Genomic DNA, 17,933 nt, shown 5'->3' on the forward strand with positions numbered 1-17,933 from the left:
ACAAAGTACCACAAAGGAAACACCCTGGCTGAGGCTGGATTTTAAGAGCACAATCTTGGAGGAAAAATGGCAAAACTGGGCCTCTGAAGTTTTAAAATATCCTTTTTAAAGTACTGGAAAACTGTTTCTCCTGCCAGAAGTTAACATGAGGTGCGGTTTTACTTCTCCCCACTAGGGGGAGCCCTGAATGAGCATCCTATGAATTGGACATGAAAATTCATTTATTTTTTGGGTGAGCATCTCTCTCTGTCACTTAACCAAAAACAATCTAATAAAACTTTTATGTCCGGCTTCCTGGCAAAATCACGATCGCTACCGTATTAAAATGCCACCAAAATAGATTTCCCTTTCTTTTCCTTGACCAGTTTTTTAAAAAAAATATATCCTTATTTTATTGGGGGGCTTTGGCAAGGGGATGCCCCAAAGTAGGGCAAGGATGGAGATGTTCTCTTTGACTGTTTATTTCTGAGAATGGATTTGACACAAGGCCTCGGCTGAAAGAGACGGGACCCTCTGGGATCTCTCCAGGGATCTGATCTGCGGGTTCGAACCTCCCAGGCAGGGGGGGAGGGGGGAGGCTGCGGGAGGAAAACCCCATCTCCATCCAAGGAGGGAGGAAGGGGGGGGGGTCAGGGCAGCTTGAAGTCGGGACTCCGTGTCAGGGAGGGAGGGAGGGAGAGAAGGAAGGAGGGAAGGAAGGAAAAGAGATGGGAGGGAGGAAGGGAGGGAGGAGAAAGAGAGAGGGAGGGGGAAAGGAAGGAAGGAAGGAAGGAAGGAAGGAAGGAAGGAAGGAAGGAAGGAAGGAAGGAAGGAAGGAAGGAAGGAAGGAAAAAGAGATGGAAGAAAGAAAGGGAGGGAGGAGAAAGAAGGAGAGAGAAAAGGAAGGAAGGAAAGAAAGAAAAAGAAAGAGAAGGAAAGAAAGAAAGAAAGAAAGGGAGGGAGGGAGGAGAAAGAGAGAGGGAGGGGGAAAGGAAGGAAGGAAGGAAGGAAGGAAGGAAGGAAGGAAGGAAGGAAGAAGAGATGGAAGAAAGAAAGGGAGGGAGGAGAAAGAGGGAGAGAGAAGAGGAAGGAAGGAAAGGAAGAGAAAGAGAGAGAGAGATGGAAGGAAGAAAGGGAGGGAGGAGAAAGAAGGAGAGAGAAAAGGAAGGAAGGAAGGAAGGAAGGAAGGAAGGAAGGAAGAAGAGATGGAAGAAAGAAAGGGAGGGAGGAGAAAGAGGGAGAGAGAAAAGGAAGGAAGGAAAGGAAGAGAAAGAGAAAGAGAGAGAGAGATGGAAGGAAGAAAGGGAGGGAGGAGAAAGAAGGAGAGAGAAAAGGAAGGAAGGAAGGAAAGGAAGAGAAAGAGAAAGAGAGAGAGAGATGGAAGGAAGAAAGGGAGGGAGGAGAAAGAAGGAGAGAGAAAAGGAAGGAAGGAAGGAAAGGAAGAGAAAGAGAAAGAGAGAGAGAGATGGAAGGAAGAAAGGGAGGGAGGAGAAAGAAGGAGAGAGAAAAGGAAGGAAGGAAGGAAGGAAGGAAGGAGAAAGAGAGAGGGAGAAAGGGAAGGCAGGAAGAGAAAAAGAAAGAAAGGAGAAAAAGAGGAGGACGAGGACGACTGAACGTGCAGACGCCCCCGCGCCTTTCACTGCCTCGCTTGGTTCAAGGCAGACCCTTCCCCGATTATTCCTTCGCCCCCCCCTCCCTCCTCCCCCCGACGCCCCCGCTCGGTCCACGCTCTTGCAAAGCACCGGGCGGGGGTCTCTGCGGCGGCCTCAGTCTTCCCGCCTGCGAGATGGGGGCGGCGCCTTCCTTCCCCCCCTCCCCCCATCCCGGAGCCCACCGAGGGGCGCGGGGGGGTCTGGCGTCCCAGCCCGAGCCGAAGGGGGACCCCGGGGAGCCGGCCTTCTCTTCCCCCGCCCCCCTCCAGCCTCCCCGCCGGCGGGCTTTGCAAGCGGGCGCCCCCGGGCGCCGGCGGCCCCCCTTACCTTGCAGCTGGCGCCGGGCGGCGTGGGGGGCGGCCCCCCCAAGCAGGAGGAGGAGGAGGAGGAGGAGGAGGAGGGGGGCGGCGGGCAGGGGTCTCCCCCGGCGGAGGCAGGGCGCCCGCGGCTCCATCGCGGCGGCCCCCGAGGAAGGGGCGGCGCGGGCTGGGACGGAGGGAGGCAGGGCGGGCGGCCCCCGCCCCCCCCTCGCCCAGCCCAGCCTGGAAGCGCTGGCAAGGCAGGGGAAAAGGGGGGGAGGATCGGGGTTCCCCCGACCCGGGGGAGGGGTCTCCCCGTCTTTGAGCTGAGCTGAGGCGGGCGGGAGGGGGGGCTCTTCCCGGGAAGAATGCCAGCAGGGAGCCCCCCCTTCCTCCCCTCTCGCGACCCCCTCCCCCAATGGAGCAGCTGCCTCAGTTTCCTCCTGGGTTTTTTTTTTCCGGGTGTGTGTGTGTGTGTGTGGGGCACCCCCGTTCTGGAGGTGGAGAAGCAGAGCCTCCCTAGGCAGGGGCAGTCAGCCTGGGGAGGGGGAGGGTGGGGGGGCTTTTGATAAAAGCAACCTTTCGGCCAGGCAGGAAGGCAGAGCAGGGAGGAGTGTGTGTGTGTGTGTGTGTGTGTGTGTGTGTGTGTGTCTGTGTCTGTCTGTCTGTCTCTCTCTCTCTTTCTCTCTCTCTCTCTCTCTCTCTCTCTGCTGGAGTGGAATGGCAGCTTGAACCCGATGGGGACAGGGTGAGTCAATTCCCCCAAGCCAGCCAGAGAATGGAGCCTCCCCTTTTAGGAGTAGTCTACCCCTGCTAAGGGAGGGGGATGTAGCCTGCTGACCAGCAGGCCAAACTCTGCATTTTATTCAAAACAACCTTGGGGGGGGTGGGTGTTTGAGACTTCTGTTTCTCCCCCCCCCCCCGTCATCCCCCCCCTCTTCCAATAGGTCAGTGGAGCTGCCCCTCCCTCCATCCCAGTCTTGGCCCTTCGTTCATTTTCCAATATGACCTCATTGTTTTCTTGGTACAATTCAAGAATTGGAGGGTGGTGTTTTTCCCCCCCCTTGCTCCCCCCTCCTTGGCTACAAATCCTCCCCTCTTCCTTCCCTCCCTCTCCCCCCCCAAAAGGCCCCCTTGAATAAATGCCCTGATTTTAAAACAGGGCAATGATGTTCTGCTTTTTTTTAAAAAAAACAAACAAAACTTTCCTACAAGAAAATCTCCTTACAGCCGTTTTGGGGTTCGCTTTCCAAGCCTCCCCCATTTGCCAAAATATTTAAGATGCCCCCCCCTCCAAAGTCTTGGAAGATTCTCCAAGAAGGACAACCTCCCCCCCCCCCCCCCCCGCTTTGCTCAGCACAAACCGGTTGGGAAGAGAAACATTTCTTAAGTGATTTTTGCCACGGTTTACGACGTTTTTACAAAGAAAGAAAGAAAGAAAGAAAGAAAGAAAGAAAGAAAGAAAGAAAGAAAGAAAGAAAGAAAGAAAGAAAGAAAGAAAGAAAGAAAGAAAGAAAGAAAGAAAGAAAGAAAAGCAAGAAGGAAGGAAAGAAAGAAGAAAGAAAGAAGAGCAAGAAGGAAGGAAAGAAAAGAAAGAGAAAAAGGAAGGAAGGAAGGAAGGAAAAAAAACAAGAAAAGAGAAAGAAGAAAAAGGAAAGAAGGAAGGGAAAGAGAAAGAAAGAGAGAAAGAAAGAAAGCAAGAAGGAAGGAAGGAAGGAAAAGAAAGAAAAAGGAAGGAAGGAAGAGCAAGAAGGAAGGAAGGAAGGAAGGAAAAGAAAAAAAAACAAGAAAAGAGAAAGAAGAAAAAGAGGAAAGAAAAAGGAAGGGAAAGAGAAAGAAAGAAAAAGAAAGAAAGAAAGAAAGAAAGAAAGAAAGAAAGAAAGAAAGAAAGAAAGAAAGAATTGCAAGCCACTCCAGATCTGAGATGGGGAGTTCTTCCTTCGCTTTTTGCAAAGGGACAACACAGCTTTTTGCCAGCTGCCGTAGTGCTCCCCACCCCCGCCCCCTTCTCCATGCAGCTGGCTGGGTAGCCTCCCCCCCCCCCCCCCGCCCAGCCACCAAACCCTCATCTGGATTTGCAACTGGCCGGAATCTGTTTATGTCTTGTTTGCAGGGCCACCATAACAACCAGGCCACTTTTTTGCACCTCGTTGAAGCTATTCCTACTCCGGGTGCCAAACCACACCGGCTCCTGCCAGCCGAACATCTGGGGCCTGAGAGTGCCCACCTAAACCCTTCCTCAATGGGGCTCTTTTCGGGAGCAGAGATGCGAAATATCCTCTTTTTTAATTTTTATTTTTACATGTTTTGTGCCAGTCTTCACCTCCTTTTCTGGGACTTTCATTCATTGCAGAAACCCAGGGAAAGGAAGATAAACGGGGATCTTATATAAGAAGAAGAAGGAGGAGGAGGAGGAGGAGGAGGAGGAGGAGGAGGAGGAGGAGGAGAAGAAGAAGAAGAAGAAGAAGAAGAAGAAGAAGAAGAAGAAGAAGAAGAAGAAGAAGAAGAAGAAGAAGAAGAAGTTGGAAGGGACCTTGGAGGTCATCTAGTCCAACCCCCTGCTCAGGCAGGAAACCCTATATCATTTCCGACAAATGGCTGTCCAGCCTCTTCCTAAAAACTTCCAGTGTTGGAGCATTCACAGCTTCTGGAGGCAGGTGGTTCCACTGGTTAATTGTTCTAACTGTCAGGAAGTTTCTCCTTAGTTCTAGGTTGCCTCTCTCCTTGGTTAGTTTCCATCCGTTGCTTCTTATCCTGCCTTCAGGTGCTTTGGAGAATAGCTTGACTCCCTCTTCTTTGGGGCCGCCCCTGAGATACTGGAACATTTATTTCTTTTCTTTATTATTGCAATCGATACCGCCACCCATCTTAATGCTGAGCGGCATCCTGCAATTCAGCCCAACCATCCTTTATGTCTTGGGTAAAAACTTCGCAATTATAATCCTTGGGGGATTCACACACACACACACACACACACATTTCAACACACACACGCCCCAGAAAGTATATTTTGATTTATCCCGCCTCAAATCTTGTTAGCAGGGAATGTCTGGGAGCTGGAGAAACTATCCAGAGGGATAATTTGCAAAGAATAGGACTGGGATTTATTCAGGTTTATGTAAGGATACATCAATTAGTTGTTAAGCCACAGGAATCTTTGTTATTTTGCTCCCCAAAGACTTGACGGAAAATTTCACAATGTTTCCTTAATGGATGCGTGGAGAAATTTGGAAAGTTAAAATGAAGAAATGTGGAAATCTGGAAAGGTAATCTAGGGAAAGGTAATCCACCCCCGGCTGAATTCAAGACTGGCTTCTGAAATGAGCCAGGATTGTGACATTTTGTGGATCTGTTGAAGAAGAAGAAGAAGAAGAAGAAGAAGAAGAAGAAGAAGAAGAAGAAGAAGAAGAAGAAGAAGAAGAAGAAGAAGAAGAAGAAGAAGAAGAAGAAGAAGAAGAAGAAGAAGTTGTTTTGAAAATCCATTTTTCAAAATCTCAAAAGTCATTTGGGACCTTCTGGGTGCCTTGGACTACACCTCCCAGAATCCCTCCGTGATTGGGGGATTCTGGGTACCGAAGTCCACTGCACAGCCCTTCGAGAATCCAAAACCAACAGAGGTGTCATTCTTAAGATTCAGAAAAATAAATCAAATCAAATCAAATTGCACTTTGCCTTAAGGAAAGAGGTCGGAGCTTCCATTTCACAGACCCATTTTTCTGTTTTGAAATGGAAGTTTAACCCCAGGGCACAAAAACTGGATTTTTTTTCGTGATCGATGGGACTTTGGGGGGGGGGGAATCAGAAGCCAGCCTGCCAACCGACGTCGTTTGAATCCAATCCGCTGGCCGGATGTACGGAGTCAGCCTGGTTTTTATTCTCCCTCTAATCTTTCAGAAATTATATGCCATTCTGCCGAAACGGGATGGGACCGAGGGGGTTTCTGGGGCCTGCTCCAAATGAGGTCATCTCGGAAAGAATGGCTTGCCAAGGAAAGAGACGATGATGTAACGCAGAATGGAATTCTCTGGGCCATCTGTGCTGGCTTGCAGGGGAGCCAATTCCCACAGACCAAGCCACCATTTGCTCGGGGAGCTGCTAGCCGGGTTTCTCCTCGTAATTTTTTCCCCTTTCCGAAAGATCGCGGCCTATCCTGTAAAGCTTTCAAGGGCGAGGATACGGCGTATCCCTGGCGAGGATACGGCGCAGGGGACAAACAGAGAGATAACCGAAGAATGAACAGAGTTGGAAGGGACAGTGGAGGTCTTCTAGTCCAGCCCCCTGCTCAAGTAGAATAATAAAATAACAAGAGATGGGAGGGGCCGTGGAGGTCTTCTAGTCCAGCCCCCAGCTCAAGTAGAATAATAAAATAACAAGAGATGGGAGGGGCCGTGGAGGTCTTCTAGTCAAGCAGAATAATACAATAACAGAGATGGAAGGGACCATGGAGGTCTTCTAGTCCAGCCCCCTGCTCAAGTAGAATAACAACAGAATAATAACAGAGATGGAAGGGACTGTGGAGGTCTTCTAGTCCAGCCGCCTGCTCAAGCAGAATAATAAAATAACAAGAGATGGGAGGGGCCGTGGAGGTCTTCTAGTCAAGCAGAATAATACAATAACAGAGATGGAAGGGACCATGGAGGTCTTCTAGTCCAGCCCCCTGCTCAAGTAGAATAACAACAGAATAATAACAGAGATGGAAGGGACCGTGGAGGTCTTCTAGTCCAGCCGCCTGCTCAAGCAGAATAATAAAATAACAAGAGATGGAAGGGACCGTGGAGGTCTTCTAGTCCAGCCCCCATACTCAAGCAGGAAACCCTATCCCATTCCATACAAATTGTTGTCCAAACTCTTCTTAAAAACCTCCAGTGTTGGAGCACCCGGAACTTCTGGAGACGAGCTGTTCCACCGATTAATTGTTCCAACCGCCAATTCATTGTTCCAAATATCCATTAATTGTTCCACCTGCCAATTAATCGTTGCAACTGCCAATTCATTGTTCCAACTGTCAAGAACGGTTTTATTGACAGTGAGAAACGATTCATCGGTGGAACGACTTGCCTCCAGATGTTGTGGCTGCTTCAACACCGCAGTTATTTCTATTATTATTATTATTATTATTATTATTATTATTATTATTATTATTATTATTATTATTATTATTATTATTATTATTATTGATACTGTGTGTGGGAGGGTGAGGAAGGGGGGCAGGGGAAAAAAAAAAGCACCGGGATTGCTTTTTTTTTTTTGCAACCCCAGGACAGAGGAGGGCGGAAGAGCCCCAGAGTCTGGAATCGGAGTCACTCCTCTTTCGCTCTCTCTTTGCGATGCTCTTCCGGGCTAGCCAAGGCGTGCAAAGATGGCAGCGCCCATGGAGTTGTATTGCTGGGCTGGCGGGTGGGGGCTGCCCACCGTGGACCCCGACTGCCTGGCCGTTTTGGTGAGGGCTTTTTGCAAAAATCCGGATTGCTTGTTTTGCTTGGTTGGTTTGCAAAGCGCGAGGCGCTGCGTGGGCGCCCGCGGGCGCATTGCAACTGCGCCGGGTGATAGGCATGGGGGGCTCCGAAAATTGGGGAGAGGGTCGCCCTATGGGTCCTGGGAGCCGAGCCCCTGCTTCCTCCCTGCTGCTTTAAGAAGAAACTCAGAAGAGAATAAGAAGAGAAGAGAACATAGAATATAGTACAGAAAATAGAATAGAATAATAGAAAATAGAAAATAGAATAGGATAGAATAATAGAATATAGAATAGCACGTAGTATACAGTAAGATATAGAATACAATATAGAATAGAATAGAAAGTATAGAATATAGAAGAGAATATAATAGAATATAGTATACAAATAATATAGAATAGAAAATAGAATAGGATAGAATAATAGAATATAGAATAGCATGTAGTATACAATAAGATATAGAATACAATATAGAATAGAATAGAAAGTATAGAATATAGAAGAGAATATAATAGAATATAGTATACAAATAATATAGAATAGAAAATAGAATAGGATAGAATAATAGAATATAGAATAGTATACAATAAGATATAATAGTATACAATAAGTATACAATAAGATATAATAGTATACAAAAAGATATAGAATACAATATAGAATAGAATAGAAAGTATAGAATATAGAATAGAATATAGAATATAATAGAATATAGTATACAAATAATATAGAATAGAATATAGAAAATAGAGTAGAATAATAGAATACAGAATAGCATGTAGTATACAGTAAGATATAGAATAGAAAGTATAGAATATAGAAGAGAATATAGAATATAATAGCATATAGTATACAAATAATATAGAATATAGAAAATAGAATAGAATAATAGAATATAGAATAGCATGTAGTATACAGTAAGATATAGAATACAATATAGAATAGAATAGAAAGTATAGAATATAGAAGAGAATATAGAATATAATAGAATATAGTATACAAAGAATATAGAATAGAATAAAGAATAAAGTATACACTAGAGAACAGAATAAAGTATAGAATAAAGTGTACAATAGAATATAGTATACAAAAATACAGAATATAGACGAGTAGACTAGAATAATAGAATAGAATAGAATAATAGAATAGAATAGAGAATTAGTAGAATAGAATAGAATAGGAAATAAGAAAGAATAGAATAGAATAGAAATATAGAATAGATCAGATCCGATCCAAGGTCCCTCCCAGCTTCTATTGTATTATTATTATTATTATTATTATTATTATTATTATTATTATTATTATTATTATTATTAATTTCTTCTTAAATTTGGCGGCATTCAGACCTTTTGGGGAAGCCCGATCACATCCAGGATGTTATTAATGGCCGGGCTTGCCAAATTCATGAAATTAATTTTCCTCTTATTTTTCTTTCTTTTCCTTGCAGACGTACGCTCGTTTCACAGGGGCGCCCCTCAAAGTTCACAAAATCACCAACCCATGGAGAAGCCCCTCAGGTAAGTTTGGGGGGTGGGGGGGTGGGTAGGAAAACCCTCCCGTTAGGAAATCTCGCCGTTTTAATTGCTTGGAAAGGAGGGCAAGTTTCTAGTCCTCCAGAAGGAGAGAAGCCAGCCTGGTGTACTTAAATGGGGATCACTGTCTCTCCAGGCTTTTCCTTCATGCTCATTCCCCCCCTTTCCCCCCCCCCCCACTGTTTTTTTGTCTTTTTTGTTTCTGCTTTGCAGGATCACTCCCGGCCCTCAAGACGTCAAACGGGGTTTTTTCCGATACGCAGGAAATCATCACCCATTTTAGGAAGCAGGTAGGAGCGATCGGCCTCTTTGAATAGAATAGAGCTGGAAGGGACCTCGGAGGTCTTCTAGTCCAACCCCCGGGTCAAGCAGGAGACCCTGTTGCCATTTCGGACAAGTGGCTGTCCAGTCTCTTCTTTTAAAACCTCCAGTGATGGAGCGCCCACGATTTCTGGTGGCAAGGTGTTCCACTGGTCGATTGTCCACACTGTCAGGAAGTTTCTCCTTAATTCCAGGTTGCTTCTCTCCTGGATTAGTTTCCATCCGTTACTTCTTGTCCTGCCTTCAGGCGCTTTGGGGGAACAGGTGGACCCCCCCTCTTCCTTTGGGGGCAGCCCTCAAAATATTGCCAAGCTGGTATCCTGTCCCCCCCCCACCAGTTCCTCAAACTGGACATCCCCAATTCCAGCCGCCGTTCTTCTTCCTATGCTTTAGCCTCCCGTCCCCTGATCCTCTCTGTTGCTCTTCTCCGCACTCTTTCCAGAACCTCAACATCTTTTTTTACATCTTTTTTTACAAGGTTCTCCCACCCACCCCTCTTTGCCCCCAACTGATCCAGTCCAATGTGGATAATTAAATTTTAGATTCCCACCTGGAACTCGCTTCCTTTTCTCTCTCCCTCTCTCTCTTCCTGCTTTAGCAATTTAATGCAGATTACGATCTCTCCGCGTTGCAAGCAGCCGACACTCTAGCTTTCCTCTCGCTGGTGCACCGGAAGCTCCTGCCGATGCTGGTAAGTTGGGGGGGGGGGTTGAGAGAAAAAATTGGGGGGGGACAGTGGGGTCACGGCCTGGGTTTGAGAACTGGAGGGATGGGCTGGATCTGGGCTGTTGTTAGTGCTCGCCTTAACATTTGTCTAGTGAGCGTTACGACAGCCTTAAAAAACGGAACTTACAACCAAATAATAATAATAATAATAATAATAATAATAATAATAATAATAATAATAATAATAATTATCATCTTCTTCTTCTTCTCCTTATTATCATCATCTTCTTCTTCTTCCTGTTATTGTTATTGTTATTTACTCCAATGTCCAAATAGCTCACTTTGCTCTGAGTTAAGCAGCCATTGGTGGTCTGTTTTGCCCGTAAGCCGAGATTGTAACCTTTGTGAACTGACAGCTGTCAGTTGGACAAATTCTGACTGTTTTTAACCTCCTCAATCCTTTTTTCCAATCTGTTGCTTTTTTTGGGTGGGTGGGGGTGGGGTGGAAGGAGTAAAAATCATTATATGCCTCTAGCCTCCCTTCATTTGGGAAGAACCCTTTCCCTCCTGAGGACTAGAAACTTTGCTGGTCGGCTTTCCAACCAAGGAGGCTGCTTTTTCACTGACGCCGTTGGGATTCTCCCTCCCGGCAGATCCACACTTTCTGGGTGGACGCGAAGAATTACGTGGAGCACACGCGGAAGTGGTACGCGGAAGCGATTCCATTCCCTCTCAACTTCTTTCTGCCAAGCCGGATGCAGAAGCGGAAACTGGAGCATTTGCAGACCGTCTGCGGCGAAAACTGGCAGGACGATGAAGAGCAGCTGGAAAAACAGGTGAGGCATTACCTGTCCGTGGCCAGAGGCTTAAAGGTGGCGTAGAGTGGTAAAATCAAGGATCAGATAGACTCCTCTTAGCCCTGGAAGCGCTCTGCAAGTATTTGCACGGCTGCCACCTAGTGGCTCAGTTTGGCCATGGCAGCCTGTTTGGAGTGAAAACTTAAAAAACGGGGTGTGGGTGGGTGGGTAGGTGGGTGTCTTCAAACTTGGCCAGCGTTGCCTGGCTGAGGAATTCTGGGAGTTGAAGTCCGTAAGTCATAAAAGGGCCAAGTTGGAAGACCCCGGTTTTAAAAGAATAAGATGAGGTTGAATTAAAGTGTTAACATTTGGGCGTTGGGTTAGAGAGATTTTTTTTCCCCCAAGCAGTGATCACCAAGGCTGATGGGGGCGGGGGGAAGGGGAAGCACCCCGGGCTGGGGAACGATGGGACTTGTAGTCCAAAGGCTGGGAAGTGCAGAAAGAGAGGGAGACCCAACGATGTTTCTTTTTTTCCCCCATTACCCCCGCAGCTTTATCGAGACGGTTGCGAGTGCCTGACGCTGCTCTCCCAACGCCTCGGCAGGAAAAAATTCTTCTTTGGAGACTCGTAAGTAGTTGGGGTATTTTTCAGGTAGTCCTCGGCTTTATGACCGAAACCCGGGGATCGGGACTTAACTGGCCGTTAAGCGAATCGCACCCTGATTTTTACCAAGTTTTTGGCACGGTCATTCAGCGAATCACACGGCCTGGCTTCCCCCATTGATTTTGTTTGTTGGAAGCACACACACACACGCACACACACACACCGCCCCCCCTCAAGGGAGGTTGCTAGTGGCGATCCCCTGACTTACAACCATTCATTTAGTGACCATCACTGAAAGAAGCGCCCTAGGCCCGACCCAATTGGAATGCAGACGCTCGGCTGACCAGCTCCTATTTACGACGGCAGCAGTGTCTCCTTTTGCGACCTTCCGGCGAGCAAAGTCCACGGGGGAGCCGGGTTCTGCTTAATGACCGTGCGACTCACTTAACCTCACTTGGAAACGGTGGCCAGGAAGCTCGTCCGGTGGGACAAAGCTCCACTTAGCAGACGTCTCGCTTAGAGACGTAAATGATGGCCGTAAGCCGAGGACTGTCTGAAAGAGGTCGTTGCCCTGCTGCTCTGTTATATCATCTTTTTTATTTATTATTTTTATTTTTCAGACCTGCCTCCCTGGACGCCTCCGTGTTCAGCCTTTTGGCCGGCCTTCTTCAGGCCAAACTTCCCAATGGGAAATTCCAGCAACATCTCAAATCGCTCCCCAACCTCTGCAATTTTTGCACATCTGTTCTGAGCCTCTATTTCCCCTGGGACGGAGGTGAGTTTCCTTCATCGCTTTGATGAAGGTCCTCGGTGACGGGGGGGGAGGTGCGCGGCCGTGGGAATTTGGAATAAGTTATAAGTCGCCCCAAGCGGGACCACCCGTCGTATCTTCGGACGGCCGCGAAGTGCAGAAACCTTTGCCACCTCTTGACCATTTCCGCAGGGGACCCCCCACCCATCGCCCCCAAATTGGCCTCCAGCGACGGCGACGGCGAAGAAGAGACTCACAAGCGGCGCAATCAGTTCCTTTCCGTCCTGGTGGCGTTGCTGGCTATGGTGGGCTATGCCTTGCTGACCGGCATTGTGTCCATCCAGAAGGAGAGCCGACACCAGGCCGGCCCCCACGCCATCACCCTGGACGAGGAGGAGGAGGAGGAGGAAGAGGAGTGAGGGACGCGGCAGAAACCGGCTTCCAGCAGACTTTTAACCTTTTTTATTCTATAGCCGAGTTGGATCCGGTATCGCCGTCGCGAGAAACTTTTTTTTAAGCCATCATTCCAAGGAAAGCCCAACCAAGGTCAATAAATCGGAGCGAGCTGCAGGTTTAGCCGCTGGCCTGTGCTTCACTGCTTCTTTAGACCCTGAATTATTTTATTATTATTATTATTATTATTATTATTATTATTATTATTATTATTATTATTATTATTATTATTATTAACAAAACAACAAACAACAACAAAACATAATCATCATCATCATAGTTGGAAGGGACCTTGGAGGCCATCTAGTCTGTTCAGGCAGGAGCCCTATGCCATTTCAGACAAGTGGCTGTCCAGTCTCTTGTGTAAAACTTCCAGAAATGGAGAAGGGAGGAAGGGGGAAGGGAGGGAGGGAGGGAAGAAGGAAGGAAAAAAGAATAGCAGAATAACAGTTGGAAGGGACCTTGGAGGTCTTCTAGTCCAGCCCCCTGCTCAAGCAGGAGAACCCTTACCATTTCAGACAAGTGCCTGTCCAGTTTCTTCTTATTTCCTGCATTTTGCCTTTCTTCATTAAGAATCTCTATTTCCTCCCACCCAATCCCAACAGAGGCTTCAAATTAGACCGGTCCAGGGGTTCCTGAGCATACCTAGAGCGCAATCCCTTCTAACGAAATAAAGCTGCTTCCACTGGGGGGGGATGAAAATGCATCACAAACTCTCTAGCAATTCAGCCTACAGACTCTCTCGTCCTGTTTGAGGGTCCTTGGTCACCAGGCAAGGATTAAATTTTGATAGATATATATATTTTTAATCCACGGAGGTCCGGAATTCCATTCACAACCTCACAGTGCTGGAAAGAGCAAACGTACACGTGTGTGTGTGTGTGTGTGTGTGTGTGTGTGTGTGAACCTCAAGGGAAGAGATGAAAAATCATTCTCTGTTTCTCCCTGTAGCCACCACAGGCCACCCTGTTTGCCAGTATAACAGAACGGGGATTCAGAAACCTAAAAATCTAAAATATATACATATATATACATACACACACAAACACACACACACCCCTAGGTAGGTAGGAGTGTATAAATGTGAGGACAGTGAAGCTGGCAGGAAGAAGAGAAAATGGAGACCTCAAATAAACACCGCCGTCTTCTCGTGCCAAGACAGGCCAGCTGTGGCTTGGGTGCGAATCCAGATTCCACCCAAGGCCGACTCGGGTTAAAATAGATGCCAGCGTGGCCCAACAGAGAGGCTTCAGAAGATGGAGAGAGGGGAGGACGCAAAGGTGCTTTGGCCAGGCCCACAATCTTATTTTATGTTTTATGTTTTTTTTTTTGCATGCTCCGAGGGGCTTTGAGGGGGCCGGAGAAGAGAAGAACCAGGGGTGTCAATTTGCCCTGTGGAACTCCCCCCCCCCCCACAAGAGGGGCAGGTAGCCCTCAATTTATCACCACGATTGGGTCCAGAACATCTGTTGCTAAGCAAACTTGCCTTTAATTTTACCCAATTTTTCCCCCGGGAGGGGGGGGGTTGTTAAGCAAGTTGTTAAGGGAATTGCACACTTGCTAACGGTCGTAAGTGCGAGGAGCCGACCAGAAATCAACTTTTTCCCCAGGCCCTGTTGTAAATCGAGGATTACCTTTGTGCAGGTTTCCCCTGCAGAGAAAGCGAAGGAAACAAGATGCAGAGACGCGGATAATTTTGCTCGTGACCCCCAGGCTCACGAACGCAAGTGCAAAAAAATAATAATAATTAGGGACAAAATCAAGGGTCTCTCGAGCTGCCTTCCTAAGTTCTCTCTCTCTCTCTTTCACACACACACACCTCTTTGCACCCCTGGAGCCAAGAAAAACCGCACAACAAGCTGTGTTTCTAGAAAAAAAAATCTAACAGATTTATTTATTCTGAACGTGAAAACAGAGCGAGTTGCTAATTCAGCAGATTGTCAGGTTGGAGGACAAGAGTCGGACCAGGTTTTCAATCTCTGGTTAATGCAGGGTCAACAGACCCTTCCCCAGGACGCCGCCGTCGTTCCCCCTCCCCTTATTTTTTCTTTCTTTTCTACTTCCTCCTGCAAAGAAAGGGCTTTAATTCTGGGCCAGGGTTTGATTGACACAAACCCCCCCTACCTAAAAAAAAAAAAAAGGTCTAGGCTTCTCATTCTTCCGTAGGACGTTGCCACAGATACGTCTGGATTGAGTCGGCCGTAGCGATGGTCTCAATGTGGCCCACCCCGGGATCCGAGATCCCAAAAGGTATATCCTTGGGGGATCTGCAAAGGAAGAGGGATCACCGTGAGAAGGAATGGGGGGGGGGCGGAGAGAGGGGAGAGGTCTGGATACTCCGGGCGAATCCTCAGACGCAAAGAGGAAGTTTCTGGAGAACATAATCTGAGCTGGGTGGCTTCCTTGCAGACCTTTCAACGCCCAAACTAGGTGACATCATCAGGGTTAGGCAGCAGAATTGATGATGTTATCTAGTTGGGTCATGAAACGTCTGCAAGGAGACCACCCAGCTCAGAAAGCAACAAGGATCCCAAAGTTTGTTTCTTTCTTTCTTTCTTTCTTTCTTTCTTTCTTTCTTTCTTTCTTTCTTTCTTTCTTTCTTTTTCCCCTTTCTTTTTCTTTCTTTCTTTCTTCTCTTTTTTCCTTTTCTTTCTTTCTTTCTTTCTTTTTTCCCTTCCTTTCTTTTTCTTTCCTTTTTCTTCTTTCTCTTTCCTTGTTTTTTTCCTTCCTTCCTTCCTTCCTTCCTTCCTTCCTTCCTTCCTTCCTTCCTTATTGCTCTTCCTTCCTTTTCTTTCTCTTTCTTTTCCTTCCTTCTTGCCCTTTCTTTCTTTCTTTCTTTCTTTCTTTCTTTCTTTCTTTCTTTCTTTTCTTTCTTTTTCCCATTTCTTTTTCTTTCTTTCTTTCTTTCTTTTCTTTTTTCCCTTTCTCTTTCTTTCTTTCTTTTTTCCCTTCCTTTCTTTTTCTTTCCTTTTTCTTCTTTCTCTTTCCTTGTTTTTTCCTTCCTTCCTTCCTTCCTTCCTTATTGCTCTTCCTTCCTTTTCTTTCTCTTTCTTTTCCTTCCTTCTTGCCCTCTTTCTTTCTTTCTTTCTTCTTTTTTCTTTCTTTCCCTTCCTTTCTTTTTCTTTCCTTGTTTTTTTCTTTTCCTTCCTTCCTCCCTTATTGCTCTCCCTTCCTTCCTTCTTTTTCTTTCTTTCTTTACCTTTCTTCCTTCCTTTCTTTTTCTTTCTTTCATCTTTCTCTCTTCCTTCCTTTTTTCCATCCTTCATCCTCCTCCTCCCTCCTAGCACTGATGATGTTACCTAGTTGGATAATGAAATATCTCTAAAAAAACAAACAAGCTCAAACAGCACCAAGGATCCCACAATCCTTTTCTCTCCTCCTCCTCCTCCTCCTCCTCCTCCTCCTCCTCCTCCTCCTCCTCCCCCCTTCTAGCACTGATGATGTTGCCTAGTTGGGTCATGAAACTTCCACAAGAAAACCACCCAGCTCGGACAGCACCAAGGACCCCTCATTTCCACCCTCATTTCAACTCCTTCCTCTTGGCTGTCTCCAGTTTTGGGGGTACGGCTTCCACCACAAAGCCCCCCCCCGCAGGGATGGCACCTCGGCCGTTCCCTGCCCCTCACCGGTTCAAGACCACCACGGCTGCCGAGCCATCCGGACGGAGGAAGGCAGAAAATTCCAAGCTACACGATCTGCTTTTCTGGATTTCGATGCGCTGAGTCCCCTCCGGGAGGAATTTGCTAGACAAGGAAAAAGGCACAGAAGTGAGCATGGCCCAAAAGTAAGGTGCGGAAATAGCGAAATAGCGACAAAAGTAGAGAAATATACAGTAAACAATAACAAAAGTATAGAAAAATAGAAATACAGAAGTATGTAAATACAGAGAAATAGACGTACAGAAATACAGAAATAAAAAAGATGGAGTATATAGAAGTATAGAAATATACAAATAGAAATGTAGAAGTATAGAAATACAGAGAAATAGACACACAGAAATACAGAAATAAAAATATGGAGTATATAGAAGTATAGAAATATACAAATAGAAATATAGTATGTAAATACAGAGAAATAGATGTACAGAGAGAAGTAGAAATAAAAAATATGGCGTATATAGAAGTATAAAAATATACAAATAGAAATATAGAAGTATAGAAATAAAGTAAAAAAAACATGGAGTATATAGAAGCATAGAAACATACAAATAGAAATATAGTATGTAAATACAGAGAAATAGACGTACAGAGAGAAGTAAAGAAATAAAAATATGGAGTGTATAGAAGCATAGAAATATACAAATAGAAATACAGAAGTATAGAAATACTCCAGAAGATGGTAGAGGACAGGAAGGCCTGGAGGAACGTTGTCCACAGGGTCACGACAGGTCGGACACGACTTCACAACTAACAAAAACAACAATAGAAATACAGAGAAATAGACGTACAGAAATAGAAAAGCAGAGGGCTGGACTAGATGACCTCCACGATTCCTTCCAGCTCTATCCTCTTCTAAAGTAGGATTCTAAAAGTGAAGAAATGGAGGAACAGAGAGTGTACAGAAGAGTAGAATTACACAAATAGAAAGCAGGAGCAGAAACTTCCAAGCGTAATCTGAGTTCACCTGAAGTGCGCCATATGGTAGAACATCGGCTGCTTGTAAAAGATGTCCTTCTCCTTGTCCACTATCACCGGGCTGTCCACGTAATTCTTACTCCAGTTGGGGCCCCCCTCCATGTCCAAAACGAGGTTCCAGTCTGTCCAGCCGGTGACGTAATTGTTGAGATTCTGCAACGGGGAGGAAGGAGAAAACGGCATTGTCTCTCCGCCCTCCACTTTATCCCAGCCGCCCCAGATTGTGATGAAAGTTTTTTCCCCCCGTCTCATACCGTCAAGATGCTGTGGCTGTACTTGCTGCCGCGGTCCCAGCCGCCCAGCACCACACGGGGCTCCCAAAAATACGAGCCCGTGGATGCCTCGGTGGAGATCAGATAATAGTTGGGGAAGAGGTGATGGGTGATGGACAGCGTCAGGTCAATGGGGGCCAGAAAATCCAGGTACCAGTGGATGCCGATCCCGTTGATGTATTGAGTAGCCTTGGGGTCTTTCAGAACCTGGAGAAAGGATCGGGCCGAAGGGTTATTTTTTCTGGCAGTGTCATGGTTCCGATGAATGAGACCATTCAAACAAGTTGCAGACATATTATTTATCTAAAAAGCCTTTGTAATTAAACGAAACATTGGCGCTCATGGAGGGATGCCAGAATCTGAAACCACCTCCCCGCCAAACCCATCGTAACACACACACAATCCCCCCCTCTTATCTACACGTCGTAAATCACATTATCCAATTAGTTTTACAGATGAGGTCTCACTTCCCATTCTGTACGCGGGCTTTTCTAATCTTCTCAAAATAGCCGTTAGAAAA

The 17,933-nt window shown here is 46.4% G+C and overlaps 2 protein-coding genes across 2 annotated transcripts in view; one reads left to right on the forward strand and one right to left on the reverse strand.

Annotated features, from left to right (window-relative positions):
* Positions 1-7,181: 7,181 nt before the first annotated feature.
* MTX1 (metaxin 1) lies at positions 7,182-12,713 on the forward strand. The gene is made up of 8 exons (XM_083374119.1): positions 7,182-7,370; positions 8,831-8,900; positions 9,129-9,205; positions 9,835-9,927; positions 10,556-10,738; positions 11,251-11,327; positions 11,924-12,078; positions 12,247-12,713. Exons 1-8 carry the CDS (start codon positions 7,290-7,292, stop codon positions 12,471-12,473), a joined length of 963 nt encoding a protein of 320 aa, XP_083230245.1. The 5' UTR covers positions 7,182-7,289; the 3' UTR covers positions 12,474-12,713.
* Positions 12,714-14,646: 1,933 nt separating this feature from the next.
* Positions 14,647-17,933, reverse strand: part of LOC310647022 (uncharacterized protein) — a gene marked incomplete at its 5' end in the record, with an annotated part of 33,050 nt that continues 29,763 nt past the window's right edge. Inside the window, 4 exons of the mRNA XM_083373946.1 lie at positions 14,647-14,774; positions 16,134-16,250; positions 17,131-17,294; positions 17,396-17,620. Coding sequence (XP_083230072.1) covers positions 14,660-14,774; positions 16,134-16,250; positions 17,131-17,294; positions 17,396-17,620 — 621 coding nt within the window. The 3' untranslated portion in view covers positions 14,647-14,659. The remainder of the gene's footprint in view (positions 14,775-16,133; positions 16,251-17,130; positions 17,295-17,395; positions 17,621-17,933) is intronic.

This window comes from Vipera ursinii, assembly GCF_947247035.1.
Source record: "Vipera ursinii genome assembly, chromosome: 15".
Classification (NCBI taxonomy): domain Eukaryota; kingdom Metazoa; phylum Chordata; class Lepidosauria; order Squamata; family Viperidae; genus Vipera; species Vipera ursinii.